At 41.3% G+C, this 21,320-nt stretch overlaps 1 protein-coding gene across 4 annotated transcripts in view; it reads right to left on the bottom strand.

The window, feature by feature from the left end:
• sdk2b (sidekick cell adhesion molecule 2b) overlaps nt 1-21,320 on the bottom strand; it is an 892,722-nt gene that overhangs the window by 218,902 nt on the left and 652,500 nt on the right. For all 4 annotated transcript variants that reach the window (XM_059653700.1, XM_059653701.1, XM_048555196.2 and 1 more), the window contains 7 exons: nt 19,822-20,017; nt 15,698-15,796; nt 14,667-14,858; nt 13,955-14,076; nt 12,069-12,178; nt 10,302-10,452; nt 7,515-7,752 (listed from right to left, as the gene is read on the bottom strand). In XM_059653700.1, the coding sequence (XP_059509683.1) occupies nt 7,515-7,752; nt 10,302-10,452; nt 12,069-12,178; nt 13,955-14,076; nt 14,667-14,858; nt 15,698-15,796; nt 19,822-20,017 (1,108 nt within the window). The remainder of the gene's footprint in view (nt 1-7,514; nt 7,753-10,301; nt 10,453-12,068; nt 12,179-13,954; nt 14,077-14,666; nt 14,859-15,697; nt 15,797-19,821; nt 20,018-21,320) is intronic.

Raw genomic sequence — 21,320 nt, 5'->3', positions numbered from 1 at the left:
ATTATATATTCATCAAGGTCTCTAAGTTAATTAAAAAGCCAGCAGGATGCTTTTTGTGAAATTGGTTTAACCACACCGGACATGGCCTTAAACTGTGCAATGAGAAGGATGGGTCCCAATGCTTGGTAACACTTTTCCAACATGAGTTGAGCCTGTGAAATATTGCCCAGTCCCGTGGTGAACACCCATTGTCTGTATAATTTCAGGATTCTCACGTTTACATTCTTGACAGGGGGACATGGATTGGATTATGAAGCGTTCTTTTAACTATGAGTTAATGCTTGGTCAACATCACCTTCTGGACTGGTTGTGAATGGCTATGGGTAGCAGAGGTGGGTTTTACAAAATATATACTTATTTCCCATTTGGCTGAATGTTTTCTTTACTTCTTGCAGGAGATCATCTGGCTCCAGGCAGAAGTTGGATCGGGAGCATATTGCCAAGTCTTTAGTCATGATGAGCCAGCCATCTTGAGGTGGGCGGCAGGTTTGATGGACCAGCTCATGTAATTCTGTGAAATTCATGTTTTCAGAGGCAGAATTGACAGAGGAACCCACACTTTAACATTAAACTGAAAAGTATTTTTTCAGAGACTGATGGTCCTATACAATGAGTTTTGGATTTTTGGTTTGTACTTGTCTCCAAGTTGTATTCTTCGATTTTGGTTTCTGAATTTTGTTATTTTAAAATGGTATTGCAGACATGAAAATTGAAACAAAATCAAGTGACGCCTTCTGTGTAACAGACAGGTCAGAAGGATGAATAAAAAAAGAAATCAGGAAATCATCCGAACGTAAATTAACAATGAGGCTTGCACTGATCACTGATAAAACTTTGAATAAAAGAACTCTGGAGGTGATTTTCATTTTTTTTCCTACCCTGAACATAGAACACAGAACATTACAGCACAGTACAGGCCCTTTGGCCCTCGATGTTGTGCCGACCTGTCATACCGATCTCAAGCCCATCTAACCTACACTATTCCATGTACGTCCATATGCTTATCCAATGACGACTTAAATGTACCTAAAGTTGGCGAATCTACTACCGTTGCAGGCAAAGCGTTCCATTCCCTTACTACTCTCTGAGTAAAGAAACTACCTCTGACGTCTGTCCGATATCTTTCACCCCTCAATTTAAAGCTATGCCCCCTCGTGCTCGCCGTCACCATCCTAGGAAAAAGGCTCTCCCTATCCACCCTATCTAACCCTCTGATTATTTTATATGTTTCAATTAAGTCACCTCTCAACCTTCTTCTCTCTAATGAAAACAGCCTCAAGTCCCTCAGCATTTCCTCATAAGACCTTCCCTCCATACCAGGCAATATCCTAGTAAATCTCCTCTGCACCCTTTCCAAAGCTTCCACATCCTTCTTATAATGTGGTGACCAAAACTGTACACAATACTCCAAGTGAGGCCGCACCAGAGTTTTGTACAGCTTCACCATAACCTCTTGGTTCCAGAACTTGATCCCTCTATTAATAAAAGCTAAAACACTGTATGCCTTCTTAACAGCCCTGTCAACCTGGGTGGCAACTTTCAAGGATCTGTGTACATGGACACCAAGATCTCTCTGCTCATCTACACTACTAAGAACCTTACCATTAGCCCTGTACTTTGCCTTCCGGTTACTCCTACCAAAGTGCATCACCTCACACTTGTCTGCATTAAACTCCATTTGCCACCTCTCAGCCCAGCTCTGCAGCTTATCTATGTCTCTCTGCAACCTACGGCATCCTTCGTCACTATCCACAACTCCACCGACCTTAGTGTCGTCTGCAAATTTACTAACCCATCCTTCTACGCCCTCATCCAGGTCATTTATAAAAATGACAAACAGCAGTGGACCCAACACTGGCCCTTGTGGTACACTCTCTTCCTGGTACTCAGAGTTGTCTCCTGGTACTCCTCACTTTATCAGTTATCACCAGTAGAGAGGATTACAGTCCTGTAGGACAGAATTTTCTCAGGCTTAGGGCTCTCATGATGTTCTAACACCTGGGTTTTGAGTACCAGCTGCTCCAGGTCCTAACATGTCTGGACAGGTTGATCAAAGAGGAGCAGATTATTGCAGATACTGGAATCTGTACTGAAAACAAAAAATACTAGAAATCACAGTGGGTCAGGTGGCATCTATGGAGCGAGTCTGGTAATCATAGCCCAAGAAAGCGCAAAGGTTTTTATAATTTCAGGAATCCCACTCTCATTTTTGAGAGTGGGATTATTGTACAAGTGCTTCAGAGCTTAGGGGCAGCACGGTGGCTCAGTGGTTAGCACTGCAGCCTCAGAGCGCCAGGGACCCGGGTTCGATTCCCGGCTCGGGCGACTGTCTGTGTGGAGTTTGCACATTCTCCCCGTGTCTGCGTGGGTTTCCTCCGGGTGCTCCAGTTTCCTCCCACAGTCCAAAGATGTGCAGGCTAGGTGGGTTGGCCATGCTAAATTGCCCATAGTGTTCAGGGGTGTGTGGGTTATAGGGGGATGGGTCTGGGTGGGATGCTTCACGGGGCGGTGTGGACTTGTTGGGCCGAAGGGCCTGTTTCCACACTGTAGGGAATCTAATCTAATCTATCTAATCTAATATTTTGAGTCTAAATGACTCTTCCTCAGAGCCATGACGTTTCAAGAAGGCTATTCTGTCAGAGATGAAAATGTAAACCATTTGTCCAGTCTGTCTCTGAGTAATCTGAAATCCAAATTTAATATTAACTTTCACTGAAATGTGGTAGACGCGGAGTCAAATGAAGCAATTCTCTGTTTATCTGAACTGGGCTGGAACATTGACACTCAGCCTTTGTTTTGCAGTACGGGGAGACAGTCAGTCACTCTCTTCCTGGTACTCCTCACTTTATCAGTTATCACCCTTTCTGAATAACTTCCTGCAATCTAATGGTTATTTAAATCCAATTGTTTCAACAGCTTCAATCAGCAGGAACTCATCACTTTTAATTATCTATACTAATGGTTGTGGGCTGGCAATCCCTGGTCCTCAGAGTGCAGTGAGTGGTTCATGTAGATGGACTAATTGTAACAAAATTAACCCTTTCCATTGAAATCACAAGAGGTACATACATGACCAAGATTGGTGAGTTGTGATTTTCAAGTAAGATTGGGCAGAATTACAAAGAGCAACCCCATGTAATTAACTTCATTGATTTATTCAGTCATTCATCTCCTAGCTATGTAGACGAGATGGCTGGAAGGAGTTACTGAACTCCTTTCCCTGAAGTGCATCAGGGAATTGAAAATGGCAGGTGCAGATCCACATTAGGATCAACTCAGAATGAGCCATACAAAATAAACAAAGCTAAACAACGATAACAAGGTGTAGAGCTAGATGAACACAGCAGGCCAAGCAGCATCAGAGGAGTAGAAAAGCTGACGTTTTGGGCCTTGGCCCTTCTGAAGGGTCTAAGCTCGGAACATGAGCTTTCCAGCTCCTCTGATGCTGCTTGGCCTGCTGTGTTCATCCAGCTCTACACCTTGTTATCTTAGATTCTCCAGCATCTGCAGTTCCTACTATCTCTAAAGCTAAACTATCACAGTTTCGACTATAATTAGGAGCCACAACTCTGCAGACTTTAAGTAACAGGACCCAAGCTATTATGAAACAGTTACCACAAAGTATTGAACAGAAGCCAACACAGACAGACATTCTTATTCCATACTGAAGAATTTAAAATCCTTGCATTTTTAAAAGCTGATGTGGATGCATTGTTGATCAATAGAGAAATCAAAGACTATGGGGAAGAGGCAGGAAAGTGGACATGAGGGCTGTTTGATCAACCGTGATCCTGTTAAATAGTAGAGTGGGCTGAAGGGCCGAATGGCTTATTCCTGTTCCTATAAGTTATGGTCTTTTTATCTGAATAAAACATCACTTAAACTAGAATCAAAAATGAACTTTCATCCTCAAACATAAAGTCAAAGCCTGTCAACTAATATTTTACAGAAGGGTTGTAACTTTCAGGTGCTTACCACAGAAACAAATGAACAAAATACTAATGAAGTACAAAACTTCAAAAAATATAACCTAAATATTTACACTGTTACTGGGGAAATGAGGTAATGTTCCACTTCATTATTGTACATCGAGGCTACAGGGTTAAACACTGTACTTATCCAGAGTGCTTCTTAGTGGCATCTTGTGGCAAGATTCATGTACCGCACACACATTGCACTGTCTTCCAGGGAAAAAGGAAGGCGTAATTTTCTAACTTCATTTGACCAGTGTGAGTGGACATTGAACATTTGAGCAGAAGCTTTACATAAGCTTCCCACTTTTTAAAACTGCCGACAAGTTGCACTGTGTTCCACTGTGTGTTTGTAGCAGATGAGGATCTCTCATTAATGTTAGGATCTCTCGTTGATGCTAGCCTGTGCAACTTCTGATGAGTAGATAAACAGAATGTATAGTCCAGTGGTCTCATGCACAGTAACTGTTTCAACTTTTTCACAATAACAGTGCAAAATATGTTTGATGCTTGTGCAGTTAACATTTTGATTATTCTTCTTGTTCACCCTTCGACGTAAAGATCATCATGTCCATCATTAAGGGTATTTGTTACAGATCCAGTGGGTGCCGATGAGGCCAATCTACTTCCAGAAAGTTGTTTTGCAAAGAATGTTAGGTTTCTGCAGATGATTGAGTTTTGAACAAGTTGCAGGCTTGTCATTTCCTGGGCTCACAATATTAAAACTAATTGATGTCATGCAGCCTGTGTACCAACTTCACAACAAGAGGCTCAAACATTTTTACTTGATCAATGTTCAGAAACATCTGAAGATCAGCTAGTAGGATAAAATATCAGATGCTGAAGTGTTCACTTACACTGCCATGCTAAGCATGCACACCAGATTGAGGCAGTTAGAACAAAGTGGGCTGGCTACTTGATACTCTCTTATAGAAGTAAATCTTCGATGTAGAGTCTAAGCCTGGGGATACTCCCACTGTTGTCCAAGGAAGAGCTATAAAGACATTCTGAAGGCTTCTCTTCAGAGTTTTGGCATTTATTTTGTGACCCAAGAGATATTCTCCCAGCATTGCTGCATCTGGTATAGCCAAACAAAAGCACTGCAGCCTCGTTTGAAAGCAAGAATATTTCAGGCAAGAGAGAAAATACAAAGTGAGGAAATCCTAAGCCAGCAAGACCTCCAAAATTCAAATGTCAGTGGCACTCTTTCCTACTTGGAGTGGAACATACTGGTAGCAAATTGGCCATGGAATTCACATATGTACCGCATGAAACTCTATCGAATTACCCACAGCAGGCAGTTGGGTAGTACAATTTTACTGCACAAATAATTAACAGTCTCAGGCAAAGATTTCGAGGACATAGGTTTAATTCCCTACATGGCAGACTTCATTAAAAATCTGGAATATTAAAAAACACTATCATCATAGCCAAAGCTGATACAGTGTAACCACTTTTTTAATAGAAAAATCTGTCTGGTTCACCAATGTCCTCCAAGGAATGAAATCTGCCATCTTTACCTGATCTGGCCTACATGGGATACCAGACTCACAACAATGTGTTTGAATTTTAATTGGCCTTTGCACAATTTGAGTTGGGCAATAAACAGCCCTTGTGACTGTTTTCGACTGCCTTTGATGTTTGAAAATTGGCCTAAACACACTTTTGGATCATTCTTCCTGCCGTGATGAGGACATAAACATTTGAGTTATTCAGTCGATTGCTGAAAGCTTTCTGTTTATCAGTGGCTACTTGCATTTAGTAACTTTGAAGATTTCATTACATTTTTCTGATTTTTTTGCTTCATCGAAACTCCAAATCCTCACAACCCAATTAATCCTTGCAGCTTTCAATCTCTCGTTTCCCTCGATCACATGTCAACTTATCTGTGTATGTCCTGACGGTCATTACACTCAGCCTGTTTCCTTGCTTCAGGCTTAAAAATAAAACCTACTTGATGAGTTCTTCAGTGATAATGGGAACTGCAGATGCTGGAGATTCCAAGATAATAAAATGTGAGGCTGGATGAACACAGCAGGCCAAGCAGCATCTCAGGAGCACAAAAGCTGACGTTTCGGGCCTAGTCCCTTCATCAGAGAGGGGGATGGGGAGAGGGTTCTGGAATAAATAGGGAGAGAGGGGGAGGCGGACTGAAGATGGAGAGAAAAGAAGATAGGTGGAGAGGAGAGTATAGGTGGGGAGGTAGGGAGGGGATAGGTCAGTCCAGGGAAGATGGACAGGTCAAGGAGGTGGGGTGAGGTTAGTAGGTGGGAGATGGAGGTGCGGCTTGGGGTGGGAGGAAGGGATGGGTGAGAGGAAGAACAGGTTAGGGAGGTGGAGACAGGTTGGACTGGTTTGGGATGCAGTGGGTGGAGGGGAAGAGCTGGGCTGGTTGTGTGGTGCAGTGGGGGGCGGGGACGAACTGGGCTGGTTTTGGGATGCGGGGGAGGGAAGGGGAGATTTTGAAGCTGGTGAAGTCCACATTGATACCATTGGGCTGCAGGGTTCCCAAGCGGAATATGAGTCGCAGTTTCTGCAACCTTCGGGTGGCATCATTGTGGCACTGCAGGAGGCCCATGATGGACATGTCATCTAAAGAATGGGAGGGGGAGTGGAAATCGTTTGCATCATGGGCCTCCTGCAGTGCCATAATAATGCCACCCGAATGTTGCAGGAACAGCGACTCATATTCCGCTTGGGAACCCTGCAGCCCAATGGTTCAATGTGGACTTCACCAGCTTCAAAATCTCCCCTTCCCCCACCGCATCCCAAAACCAGCCCAGTTCGTCCCCTCCCCCCACTGCACCACACAACCAGCCCAGCTCTTCCCCCCCCACCCACTGCATCCCAAAACCAGTCCAACCTGTCTCTGCCTCCCTAACCTGTTCTTCCTCTCACCCATCCCTTCCTCCCACCTCAAGCCGCACCTCCATCTCCTACCTACTAACCTCATCCCACCTCCTTGAACTGTCCGTCTTCCCTGGACTGACCTATCCCCTCCCTACCTCCCCACGTATACTCTCCTCTCCACCTATCTTCTTTTCTCTCCATCTTCGGTCCGCCTCCCCCTTTCTCCCTATTTATTCCAGAACCCTCACCCTATCCCCCTCTCTGATGAAGGGTCTAGGCCTGAAACGTCAGCTTTTGTGCTCCTGAGATGCTGTTTGGCCTGCTGTGTTCATCCAGCCTCACATTTTATTATGATGAGTTCTTCAGTTGACAGCCCAATATAAAACTTCTAAACTGCTGAAGTAGACAAGAACTCATGAAACCATATCCTTGCCAGATCATTTTTCTCAATAACATGCTAAACTGAGGACCAATATTATTAGTAATATTATTAAGCCAATATTAGTAAACTAACTCAGCTCTGGCAAGAGATTGACACTGGCACTTCCTAGTAGTAATGCCTGTGCAGAGCTAAATGGTGCAGTTCTCAATGAGCCATCAGTGGAGATCCCCATCTCTCCCAGGGAACGTTTGATGTTGGTTAAAATGTAAAACTATATTGTTTGTTTTACATGGGATTTGGTAGAACCTTACCTGACTCTCTTGTGCGACCTCTGACTTCTGGACTCCATGGCCCAGAACCAATAGCGTTAAATGCTTGAACTTGTACTCTGTATTCAGTCCACTCCTCCAGATCCTCGATAGTGAATTCCCGTTCAATCCGGTCCTGGATAATGTGTGAGAGAGTGGATCCATTTCCATCTGACTTCCCGTATTTTATTTTATATCCAACAGATTCTGGATTCCCATTATACTCTGACTCGGGCAATGGCTGGGAAAAAAAAAATAATTTGATTGTATCTTCTTTATCCTTTCATTTTTAGGAGCTTTAATCACTTACTTTAGAAATGTCCAGATTAAATAAACAAGCTTCATGTAGTTTTCTCTCAGAATCATTAACTGAACTGATGGTGACCTCTGTCTGCATGCACTCAGTATTAATTCACGTTCACATCTGTTCTCATGTTATTTGCCTTTCTCTACCATAACAAAAATAAATCTGCCAATGTTTCTACAATATAGATCTCGACATTTGCATGCTTCATGCCATAAGATTTAACTTATCACATTAACTGAATTGGCATTGTTGGTGTTTGCTTTTGACAAATATATTTGGGCTGTAAAAAACCACAATCAACACTTAATAAATACTGTGTGCTGGAAGATATCATTAGCACAGATAGTTACACATTTTACCACTCATTTTGTTTTTATTCTTGCTGAGTAATTGACACAGTATGTTTTTTCTAAACATTGATTCTACAATGCCCTCTTTTTCTGCCTTATTAACAAAAATACGTGATTGAATTTCTCACAATCTTTCTATCTCCAGAAAGAGAGCATTATGGAGACTTAAAATTTCTTCCAAACAGACAATGAAAGGAACAGAATATCGGATTTCCTGCCATAAGAGTAGTTTTGTAGATGTTTCAAAGATGCATGGGTTAATGGTGGTTCTGTTAGTTGTGTCACTATGCCCTTTTACTTTCTGTCCCATTTCTGGGCTATCAGATTTCCACTAGGATCATAGCCCAGCTCGTCCCCACCTGCCTAACCTGTTCTTCCTCTCACCTATCCCCTCCTCCTACCTCAAGCCTTACCTCCATTTCCTAACTACTAACCTCATTCTGCTCCCTGAACCTGTCCATCCTCCCCGGACTGACCTATCCCCTCCCTGCCTCCCCACCCATACTCTCCTCTCCACCTATCTTCTCCTCTCTCCATCTTCAGTCCGCCTCCATCCTCTCCCTATTTATTTCAGAATCCTCTCCTCATCCCTCTTTTCTGATGAAGGGTCTAGGCCCGAAACGTCAGCTTTTGTGCTCCTGAGATGCTGCTTGGCCTGCTGTGTTCATCCAGCCCCACATTTTGTTATCATTTAAGGACTAGAATTGGTTCAGGTCACACATACAGTGCAGTCTTGACCTTCCACTCCAGGTTTTGTGTGTAAAAGCACAGTAATGCTCCAGCACACAGTACTGAGAGAGTGTTTCATTGGGTCTGTTGTCTCCATTTTGGTAACATGCATGGTATATCCCCTGTGATTTTCATTCAGTTAGACTAGCATTTCAAGATCTCATAGTCCCTCAGAAGTGCCATGAACCACAGTTGGCATGAGGAAACATTCTGAAAAATAAATTCATAAGATCTTCCTTGTGCTCCCCATGCCAGGCTATGTTCCCATCCAGTAAAAAATATCCATGACTCCCATTCCAGGCTTCCATGATCATTCACTGTTTGCAGGCAATGAAGCAGCAGTGGATAGATATCAAAAATCTTTTGACATCTGAAGCTTTTGAAGCCATTCATTGATAACTTTTCATTTAAAAATGCCTCTGGGACCTGGGCTGGAAGACCATTCTGTTGGTATTGTCCTGAGATTAAGTCCTACAGAGTTGAGGCGAACATTGACACCTGGCAGTCCCGATCTGAACTTTTTCCTTGGTTGGCCCACAATGAAGGTGCATCTTCCCTGGCACTTTTTGCTGAGACAGGAGGGCAGTATCGAAAATTTTCTGGATGTCCACTATGCAATACAGGTTTCAATCATTCAGACCTTTCAAAAGTTCCAAAGGTGATACTGCAAGTGCTTGATAACATTTAACTGTGTGTCACAAACACTCTTACATTTAATGTCTTGGATATCTAGTTTGTTAAAATGGCTCAACCCCTGTTTGATTGACAGCTCTGGCTGCCTGACTTGTACTGTCAATTTAACAATGCTCTTTTACAAAAGGTTACTATGTTTAAAGTGATTGCAGTTTCAGCCATTTAAACTTTAAACCGGATGATTATCACTTCCATTTCCCTTTGGTAGAAGGTAGTATTTTGTAAACTAATAGAGAGCTTCTCATGAATGATTTTTTAAAAAGCTTTTCTTTAGATATCAAGCTGTAACTGCAGCATTCGTTGCCTCCATTTGGGGAAGTGAGTGAATAGACATGCAGGTGCCATAGCCTGGTATTGGAGGCATGAGATGGCCATAGGAATGTTTATGGCTCATACCTTGGCATGGGATACATAAGTGATCATGGGGGTTCTTTCAGCAGCATACTTTTGGCACAGAAGGCATTAAGGATCATAACAGTTGTTTCAAGGGCGTGAGGTGGCATGGATGGGGCATGAGGAATTTATGGGAGTGAGGGATTGTGATGAGCTAGAGCTGGAGGCCTAGAATGTAAACGAAGTTCAAAAGTTTCAAATCAAAATCTTTTGCAACATTGGAACTTAGATTTCAGGTCAAATAAACAAAGGTGTAAGGTACGGAAACATTTATATTCGTATTTAATCCTGAAAAGATTGTCTGTATCTGTTACATACCACCCAGCGGAGCCAGAGGCTTGTCTCACTTGCTGTTCGCAGGGTCACATTGGCAGGTGCCATGTCAGGTGGGGCCTGGAGAGTTTGAATTTTGCGCGATAACTGACTTGGCAAACTCGTTCCAACAATGTTGACTTGTCGCATACGAAACCTGTAGAAACACAAGGCTTGTACTGAATGAAAGGCTCTTCCAAACATGTAGAGATCCAAGTGGTAAAGCTAAACACATTGCTTGTGATGTAGGCTCAATGAAAATAAGTCAATTTCTGTATTAAATGTTTAATTTACAATGTCAGTTGCTTGACTAAGTGGAAAATTGACAGCAGTATGCTCTTCTTTGTTTGGGTACTCTCCAAGCCACTGTGACTTTGCCAAATTCTAACTTCAGTCATCTCCAAACCTTGCTGCTCCTTTCTTTAACCATTCCTTCATCCCTTTAATTATTGATCTAAATGTCGAATTTATAACAACTTTCACATTGCTTTATTTAATGCTTTTTTTCAGACCTGCTTTTCTTTAACAACCTTTTCATTATCCAACTAAGAGCCTTAACTGCCATCCAATAATTTTTACTTGTTTCTAACTTTTTGCAAGTAAAGTGCTAATTTGGATATTTGCAGGGCAATTAGCAAGTGGAAGGGTTCAACAATCCAAGCATCTCATTTCTAGTTGTGGTTCACTCTCCCCACCACCTTTGTTTTACACTCAGAATTTACTCATTTTTCAGTTTCCACACTGACATATTACTCACACCCAAAACCTGCACTTTTTTTGAGATAACGTTGGACTGACATGTATGATTTCTCTTTTTAATTTAATTTGATATTTTGAATCTCTGCATGGCTCACTTCTATTCGTGGAAATACCTGAACAATGAATGGATGAACACTCATGGGGCAGAAATGTTGAATTGCTTTCCGCACAGTGTTAAATATCCTAAACAATAAGCTCCATTTGAATATTTAAAAATATATCTTCACAGTATCTGAATATATCGAATATACATGGAGATACTCTCTAACCTTGAGCAGATTTGCAGCAGTATCATTGCTTGTAGTGTGGAAGTAGCTATTAGCAAGCACAATTATATTCTAATTTTCGGGAAAAAAAGCCCAAAACAATTATGGAATCATCAAGAACAAATGGCAGTATTTGCCTTAAATTAGATTACTAAATTTAGACAGATTGATCCTACTTTGTCTCAGTGTTGTCATGCTGAAAAATGTCTTGATGTGGATTTGTATTAAAAATTCACTCTTGGCAAGGGCATGTGTGTTCCGGCCATCTAAAATTAAGCCATATTTGGAAAATGAATTGGATCATTAGGATGACAGGGGGATGCTTTTGCACCTCAATGATTTGTGGCACAGAGCAGGGAAACCTGGATTGTACCCATGACTTTAAGCGTGATGAATGCTTGGACTACATCTTGTGTCTTTCAGGAAATGCTTTCTTGTGGCAGAAGGCAATATCAACTGTTTTAACAGCTCTCATAGACTCACAAATTAGGCAGCTATATCCAAATTGCAGCATTATAACAGTTTTTTTAGTTAGGAAAGATATTTGCCATGACAAGCAGATGGTATTGGGAATGAAGCAGAAGGGAAGAGAGCTTACAAAAGGAGGTAATTAGATGGCATATTTTTAAAAAATGTGATACTTCCCTCGATGTACCTGCTACGACTTTGAGCCAACTTGGATTTCCAAGCAGTATAAATATACACGGTTACCATATGCATCCTGAAGATATTGGAAGAAAGACAGTACCTGTAATGTGTGAATGGATTGAGGTTGGGAACCACCAGTGATCGAGCATCAGGCTCATTGGCCAGCTGATGAACAAGAAGCCACTCTTCATGATCACCTACTACACCAACCTGTAGGAAGGTGGGGAGGGGAATACTTATCATAAAAATAGCCAGTCTTAAATAGAATCATTGTCATAGAGTCATACAGATTGGAAACAGACCCTTTGGTCGAACTAATCAATGCTGATCATGTTCCCAAACTAAGATAGTCCCACCTGCCTGCTCTTGAATACTTCTCATAATTTCACACTCATGATGGAATACGGAACTGATGAAGTCTCAATTGGCATAAAAGATAACAGATTTCGAAAGCAACCATGTAAGAAAAAATGGATACAAGATTGACAAAAGTTACTGTTGTTAATATTACTACTTGACTGCTTAATCACTTACATAAATGTATGAACAATTTTCTCATTGTTCTCAAACTGAAAGAGAGGAATATGCTAGTTGTGATGGACACAGTCTAATGAAAGTGGAGAATCTTTTCACTGGTTATTTCAAGTTCACAATTCTATAAGAGCTGCTAATGTTTAAAAGTATGCATACATCTGTAATATAAATAACACAGCTATATCACAACATCTTAGGTTTTTCAACAAAAACAATCTTGGTTCAATCCTTTTTGATTTACAATAAAATAAGCACTATGAACTTAACACTATAATTTGCAACTGCATATTTTATGAACTCAGTATTTCTTATTCCTTCTTTCCAACAAGATACATTTTCTTACAAAATCTTGAAGGTTCATTCATTTTTTTTTGGAATCAACCTAAAGGTGTGCTGTAGCTGTTTAGAATTTATTTTAGATGACGAAGTGTGGGGCTGGATGAACACAGCAGGCCAAGCAGCATCTTAGGAGGACAAAAGCTGATGTTTCGGGCCTAAAGGGTCTAGGCCCGAAACGTCAGCTTTTGTGCTCCTAAGATGCTGCTTGGCCTGCTGTGTTCATCCAGCTTCACACTTTGTTATCTTGGATTCTCCAGCATCTGCAGTTCCCATTATCTCTGATTAGAATTTATTTTAATTGTCTTTAATATTTCAGCTATTCCTACAAGTAAAATTGCATGGCATTCTTTTCATTAGATTTTGATCCGACAATCCTTCAATTTTCTTTAAAGACCTATGAGTTTAGATTTAGCAGCTCCTTTTCATGGCTTTAGATAAACATAGGTTGCTTTTATCCAGTCTGTTCCAATAGCTTTTACATAGCTCTTTCCATGTAAACTGCTCAACTCACTGCTTTCTGCCACACAACTCTGTAAGGACCACATCTGATCGCTTCTACTAGCTGCAAGCTAAATTCAACCTTGAAGCTATGAAATTCAGACTAACTATTTGCCTTTATTGGTGAGCACACAGAGATAAATTAAACAGAACAATCTCCTAACCAAGGCGCTAATCTGAATCACCATCACCATAGCAATGGATGATTCAGACAGAAATGCAAACAAATTAGTTTGCCTTCAACACAACTACTTCATTCTACAACCCTCAAGAACAATTTCCAAGTCGAACTGATAAATTCTAGACTCCTGGGCTCTACTGCAAGCTTAAAGATGGATAAGTATTCAACTGTTGCATCATTTAGCACAAATAGAGATGGCCTTTGACGTCTGACAACCCATGAGCTTGTTTGAGTTGCGCTTAATAAGTGTTGTTCTTTTCGAACCAATTTCTCAACTAGATGCCTCCATTTTCCACAATTTATAATTTTAATTCCTAAAACTAAAGTCATATTCTAAAGTATATGAATTATTGGCTAGATTTCACAATGCTAAAAAATAATCAATGTTTCACATTTTCATCATTTTGAACTGTAAATGTATGTGTCCACTATACCTGAGCTTCCACAAGCCAGCGGGAAATGGAGGTTTTACCGTCATAGCCAGGTCTAAACTGAAGAGTTACTGTGCGAGGACCAATATTTGAGATGGCTATATTTGTGGGAGACCCAGGTAATTCTGTTGACATAAGACAGATGATGTGATAATATAGCTTTGTGGAGCTCGTAAGAAAGGAAATCTATACAGCACCAACACTCACCTTAGACAGTCCATAACATCAGGCGTAATTGTACATTTCTCCCACTTGTACTGAAGTATAACAAGCTGGCAGTATTTCCCTCAAGGTGGCAAGTTAGATATCTTAGTCAATGACTGGATTTTGAACTACTACATTGAAAACATCTGCTAAGTTGAATTTTAATTGAATTTAGTTTTGTTGAACTGATGAATGATCAACCTCATCAACTTATAAGCTAGATTTTGCCTTTATCAACTTTGATAGCATCACATGGAAAGTGGGTTTGGCAGTTGAGGAGTAAGTCAATATAGTAGTGCAAAGGATTTGTTTTGCGTTTATATTTGTATAAAATGGAGACTTTTACAAATAATTTACATTATAAAGTCAAATGATGACTTTAGTGACTAAAACCAATGATATTGCACAGTTTCAAGTTAATTAATCACCATCTTAGAATTATGAAGATGCTGATCATCATTATTTATTGATGCAATTATGTCAGTATAACCAATGTAGATATGTTTCGTACCTGGCGGAACTCCCGAAGAAATGGTGGATGAGGAGGTCTGGCCCTGTCCCTTAGATGTCATAGCTGCTACTTCAATGGTATATGTGGTGAGGGCAGTCAGTCCAGTAACACGGTACTCTAATGTCACATTAGGCAAGTAGTGGGTCACTCGTGTGTTAGTGCGATTATATTCTTCCCATGAAATGCGGTAACCTAGATACAAAGCAACCATGCAGGCAATTAAATTATTTGTTTATAATTCATATGAAATAAAAATGAAATTCATTCAATTATTTTCAGCACTGAAGTTTGAACCAGGTTGTAAATGAGAAACACTGCCATATTGAAAGCTTCTAGTATCTTTCTAATGAACACAGAGGAATCATTAACTAAGTCTGGAGAATTATTACACTCTCTTGGTTTGTTTCACATAGTAATGGCCACCTAGAGATTAAAAGATGCTAATTATTTTGTGATTATAAAAATGTTTGAGAAATATTATACAAAAGCAAGCAGTACATGATCTGAAAATACTCAAAGAAAAATACTGCAATGCTGAAAATCTGAAATAAATGAAACAAAAATTCTGGAGAAATTCAGCAGGTCAGACAGCATCTGTGGGAGAATGGCTTGAAACATTAACTCTGTTTTATTTTCACAGATGCTGCCAGTGCTGCTGAGTCTCTTCAGCCATTTCCGTTTTCATAATCTGAAAACCGTGGTGACTGAAATGGCCAGCCCACATAAATACTGAAACACATTCATTAGCCTGACATGTATGTAATAAAAATTCACAAGTTGAACTGCTCTAAAATCAATGAACATCGCTCAAGTTTTTTCTCCTCTTTCATTTTGCACGACTTGATCTACTTTTGCTCTACTTAATCCACCTTGTCTTCTAATGTACCAAGAAAACCTCCAAAAAGCCAAACTGTGCCCTCCTCTGTGAGTGGGCCATGGTGTGGGCTGCAGGGCAAACATGTCAGCTTAGGAAAGGGAAATTAATCTTAAAATAAAACAACATAGCTGTGCCAATCTTCAGAAAGTCTGACCTGTGAGGATCCCATTTTTTTCATGCGGCTCTCTCCAGCTGACTTTCAGAGAGGTGTCCAGGATCTCTGTGAAACTCAGATGTCCAATTGGGCCAGGGTCTGAAGAAAAGAGCAGTATGATTAATTTCTGGCACGTCCACTTGGACCCTTAAACACGAAGTTACAATTGCCAAGGAGAGCAAATACAAGTACAGACACAATAACAGTGGAATATTGTACAGTCCGAAGACAATTTTCTCCAACGTGTGTTCTACTATTTTGGCTACATAGTTCAACTGGTTTTGTTCTGTTCAATATGTAGCCATGGTGTTTTCACTTATAACAGCTTGGAGACAGATCCTTTCCAGGATTAAAGAGTTTGCATTTAATCAGAAGACTTTATGACTGAGCAAGGGAGTCAATTATGCATTAATGTTTCAGTTAGGAACTTTTGGTTTTCGTGTTTTTTTTCTAAATTTAACACCCATAGCTGAAAAAGATGCATTTTTGTTTTAAAGTTTCACTTTGGACCAGTTCTACAGATTTCTTGAATGAAAGTTAATGTGTAAAGTGGGTACTCCTAAGGAGGGGAGAAAATAGTACCAGTAGATTATATAGTAGTGAGGAGTTCAATAATAGTTCCAGAGCATGAGTGTTTGGAAGAAGTTATTTGAAGATGAGAACAATGAAGCTCAGTGTATGGAAGTTCCAGAACAGATGTTCAGATGTTCCAGATTAGGTGCAGAAGTCGTCAGTAAAATTAAGCCTCAAGAGCCATTAGAGAAGGCAGTCTTTTGCTCATGTAAGTACAAGGGTAATTTAGGTACAGCAGTATTTAGGGGATTTGTAAAGGAGTGCTTGTTAATGGTATTTTATTTTACTGTATATTTCAAAATCTTTAACTTGGCATTATATGCAAAGAGCCCAGTTTATTCCATTCATTTTCATTTCTTTTGCTTAATAAACTTCCCTTTTATTGTTAAAATCAAATCTGTAACATTGCATGAGATTACAAGGTGTAGAGCTGAATGAACACAGCAGGCCAAGCAGCATCAGAGGAGCAGGAAGGCAGACATTTTGGGCCTTGGCCCCTCTGAAGGGTCTAAGCCCGAAACATGAGGAGTAGATGTGGCGGAGGCAAAGGAATTGGGAATAGGAGATGGAATTTTTGCAGGAAGGTGGGTGGGAGGAGGTGTATTCCAGGTAGCTATGGGAGTCGGTGGGCTTGAAATGGACATTGGTTTGTAGGTGGTTGCCCGAGATGGTCCAGGTGAACTTGAGGTTGGGGTGGAAGGTGTTGGCCGCTGCATCTGCTCCCAGGATGAGGCATTCCACTCCCACATATCCCACATGTCCCCGTTCTTTAAGGGCCACAACATCCCCCCCGCAGTAGTTGAGAACGCCCTCGACCATGTCTCCCGCACTTCCTGCACCTCTTCCCTCACACCCGGCCCTCACAATAACCGCCAAAAGAGAATCCCCCTCGTCCTCACATACCACCCCACCAACGTCCGGATACAACGCATCATCCTCCGACACTTCCGCCAACTACAATCCGACCCCACCACTAAAGACATTTTTCCCACCCCACCCTTGTCTGACTCCCTTGTCCGCTCCAGACTCCCCTCCAACCCCACCACACCTGGCACCTTCCCCTGCAACCGCAGGAAGTGCTACACTTGCCCCCATACCTCCTCCCTCACCCCCATCCCAGGACCCAAGATGACTTTCCACATCAAGCAGATGTTCACCTGCACATCTGCCAATGTGGTATACTGCATCCGCTGCACACAATGTGGCTTCCTCTACATTGGGGAAAACAAGCAGAGGCGTGGGGACCACTTTGCAGAATGCCTACACTCGGTTCGCAATAAACAACTGCACCTCCCAGTCACGAACCATTTCAACTCCCCCTCCCATTCCTTAGACGACATGTCCATCCTGGGCCTCCTGCAGTGCCATAATGATGTCACCCATACGTTGCAGGAACAGCAACTCATGTTCCGCTTGGGAATTCTGCAGCCCAATGGTATCAATGTGGATTTCACCAGCTTCAAAATCTCCCCTCCCGCCACTGTATCCCAAAACCAGCCCAGCTTGGCCCGCCTCCCTAACCTGTTCTTCCTCTCACCTATCCCCTCCTCCCACCTCAATCTGTACCTCCATTTCCTACCTACTAACCTCATCCCACCCCTTTGACCTGTCCGTCCTCCCCGGACTGACCTATCCCCTCCCTGCCTCCCCGCCCGTACTCTCCTCTCCACCTATCTTCTCCTCTCTCCATCTTCAGTCCGCCTCCCCCCCCTCCCTATTTATTTCAGAACCCTCTCCCCGTCCCCTTCTCTGATGAAGGGTCTAGGCCTGAAATGTCAGCTTTTGTGCTCCTGAGATGCTGCTTGGCCTGCTGTGTTCATCCAGCTTCACACTATATGTTATCTTGGATTCTCCAGCATCTGCAGTTCCCATTATCTCTAATCACAATTTCATAGGGTTTGTTTTGTGTTCTCATTTTTTCAACAAAATCAAGGAAGTTATATTTATGCAAGATTTTCGACAACTAAAGCAGTGCTGATTGCTGTTTATCAGGTTGCTGTGGCAGAAATAATCTGCTAATGTGGAATTGAATTAAGACGAAATTGCCTTCATTTTTGTTGACCTTTGGAATATTGGCATAATATTAACCCAGATCTGATCGACTACTTTTCCACTGTTTAATGCTTATCGTCCGTTATGTCAACATCTAACAAATCTTGGTATTCTAAAATAAATACTATCCAATCTGGGGATTTATTTGCTTTCAGCCCATCTAGTTGTCCTCTCATTACTCACCAAGTAGTAATTCATCATACATAACTGTTGGCAGACTATTTGCTTTCAGGTGATATTACAGTTAAACCTAATCCTCTTCACATGAAGGCAAACTACTTCCATCAGTGGTTCCCTCGGTGATCAGGAACTGGAAAGCTATTTGATTTATGTGGGTGAAACATTTCAGTTAAGGCAGATTAGACAATATTGTAGTTATCTGTGTTGCAGCAAGACTGAACTCTGACATTCCGCTGAATTATCAATCTCATCTGCCCAGCATTAACAAGTATAAAGCAGAAACCTGGCATCTGCTGGCAAAAAACTGGGATCAAAGAAGATTAAATTGGACAGGCAGTTTTACCAGAGCTTCCCTTGTGTTCTTGCTGGCTAAGATCAACCTTGCTGCTCGTCTGAGAATGGGAACTCTATCACAATTTCCAGTATGCAATGACTGCGTGGGTCAGGTACACTGAACTTAATAAAATGGCCAAATATTTTTAAACTATATGACCTTTTTTAATGTTGGAAACATTGTAACCACAGGTTGACACAAGAGAAAAGTCTAAATATAACTTTCATTTGACACAAAGCTCTAAACAGCAATCAAGTTTATTGCTTGCTATTATTTATATTCCTTGCTGCGTTTAAAATATAGAGTATATTTGGTATGTTTTGCAAATCAAATGGTCTTTGTTACAATTAATTACATTTTTGTTAAATAACAGAATGGAGAACTTTATGGCTAATAAATCCATCCATGTTATTGTACCCTTATAGAATCATAAAGCACGAAAACAGGCCCTTTGGCCCAACTCATCCATGCTGACCAAGTTTCTGAAACTGAGCTAGTCCCATTTGCCTGTGTTTGGCCCATTTTTCAGAAGAAGGGCCTAGGCACAAAACGTCAGCATTCCTGCTCGGCCTGCTGTGTTCATTCAGTTCTACACCTTGTTATCCCTCCAAACTCTTCCTATTTGTGTATCTGTCCAAATGTCTTTTAAATACTGTAATTCCACTTGCCTCGACCACTTCCTCAGGCAGCTCATTCCATATACGCACCACCATTTCTGTGAAAAAGTTGCCACTCTGGTCCCTTTTAAATCTTTCCCCTCTCACTTTAAACCTTTTGGATTCGCTTACCCTGGAGAAAAGACCTTGCCTATTCACCTTATCTATGCCCCTCATGATTTTATAAAACTCCACAACGTCACTCCTCAGTGTCCTTTCTCCAGGCGAAAATAAGTCCCAATGTCCCCAGCGTCTCCTTTTCACTTAAACCTTGTAGCCTCTGAATTATAGACACTTGGAAGTGCTCATGAAACTGAGACAGTACTCACAATCTTCATGTGTACGTAGAAGATGAGCTGGACTCCTGGGGCCATCACCTGGTGTAGTGAAACACAGCACTGAAGTGTAATATTCTGTAAATTTCTTCAAGCCTCGGATGTACCCAACATGGACCATATCCTGGAAATTTGGCTGGACTGTTACCATTGTGAAATCTTCACTCTTACCAGGCTCCCAAGCCAACAGCTGAAATGGTTGGAGAAGGGGACATTTCAGAAAGCACTGGTATAAGCTAACATGTATTCAGCAACCACAAGCAAATTCCTGCTACTTTTTAGTGTTTTTTAAATACAGATTACTTCAATGAAAGTCCAGTCAATTTCAATTTGTTACCAGTCAGACGAGATGCCACTTCAATGTGAAACTTTTTGAACACATCCAACTCAAGTTATAGTATAAAAGTAACCATTTTAATGGGGAAGCTACTTGAATCTGCTTGAGATAATACAAAATCTTCTCTTTATTGTAAAATTCTCAAAAGGCGACCTCCTATTTATCCTTCACAAAGATGCTGTACACTTTGATTGTAAATAGGAGGAAAAAATGTATCTTGGCATAACAGTTTGCTTCGGAAACATGCTGGTCAAGTAAATCTTGGTTTCACAGGATAAATTAGGGCTGCAGAACCTTTTATAAACAGTGATTACTGCGACCTGGTAACACAGACTGATTGAATCCCTACAGCGGAGATCGAGGTTATTTGGCCTAATGAGTGTACATCAAGCCCTCAAAGAGCATCCAACCCTGACCCACCTTCCTACCCTATCCCTGTAACCCTGCATTTTATGGAAAACTTTCTACATTCATATACTATGAAACTTTTCAGATATAACCTATGGACAGATTTGGTAATAAAAGCTTCTCAAACTCTTGGTTTAGAGATAGTAGGAACTGCCGATGCTGGAGAATCTGAGATAACAAGGTGTAGAGCTGGATGAACACAGCAGGCCAAGCAGCATCAGAGGAGCGGGAAAGCTGATGTTTCGGGTCTGGACCTTTCTTCAGAAAAAACATTTTTTCTTAAGAAGGGTCCAGACCCGAAACAGCAGCTTTCCTGCTCCTCTGATGCTGCTTGGCCTGCTGTGTTCATCCAACTCTACACCTTGTTATCTCAAACTCTTGGCTGACATTTTTCAAGTTAATGCAAATTAGATGATGTACGTCAACATCCATAGTGAGATAAAACTACCCGACTGACTGCCTGTGTGCCTCAGTCAGTAAATCTGGTGTCTCATATACTCCTGCACAGTTGTTGTTTAAGTTCATTGACCTGATGTTAATTCATTAGCCTGAGCAATGGAAGACTGAAGCTTCACCATCACTGCTGGCAACCGAGGCTGTTGTTAACGGATCTGTTTTTAGGAACAGCTGTATCACGATGGGATAGAGTTATGGTGGGCCAAGAACTAAATGATCTATGTCTCTCTCCTTATTGATGGAGTGTCTCATTACGTATGGCCTTCTGACTGCTGGGGAGTCCAAAGTCTCA

This window comes from Stegostoma tigrinum, chromosome 22 (assembly GCF_030684315.1).
Source record: "Stegostoma tigrinum isolate sSteTig4 chromosome 22, sSteTig4.hap1, whole genome shotgun sequence".
In the NCBI taxonomy this organism is placed as follows: domain Eukaryota; kingdom Metazoa; phylum Chordata; class Chondrichthyes; order Orectolobiformes; family Stegostomatidae; genus Stegostoma; species Stegostoma tigrinum.
This window is presented reverse-complemented; position numbering and strand designations above follow the sequence as displayed.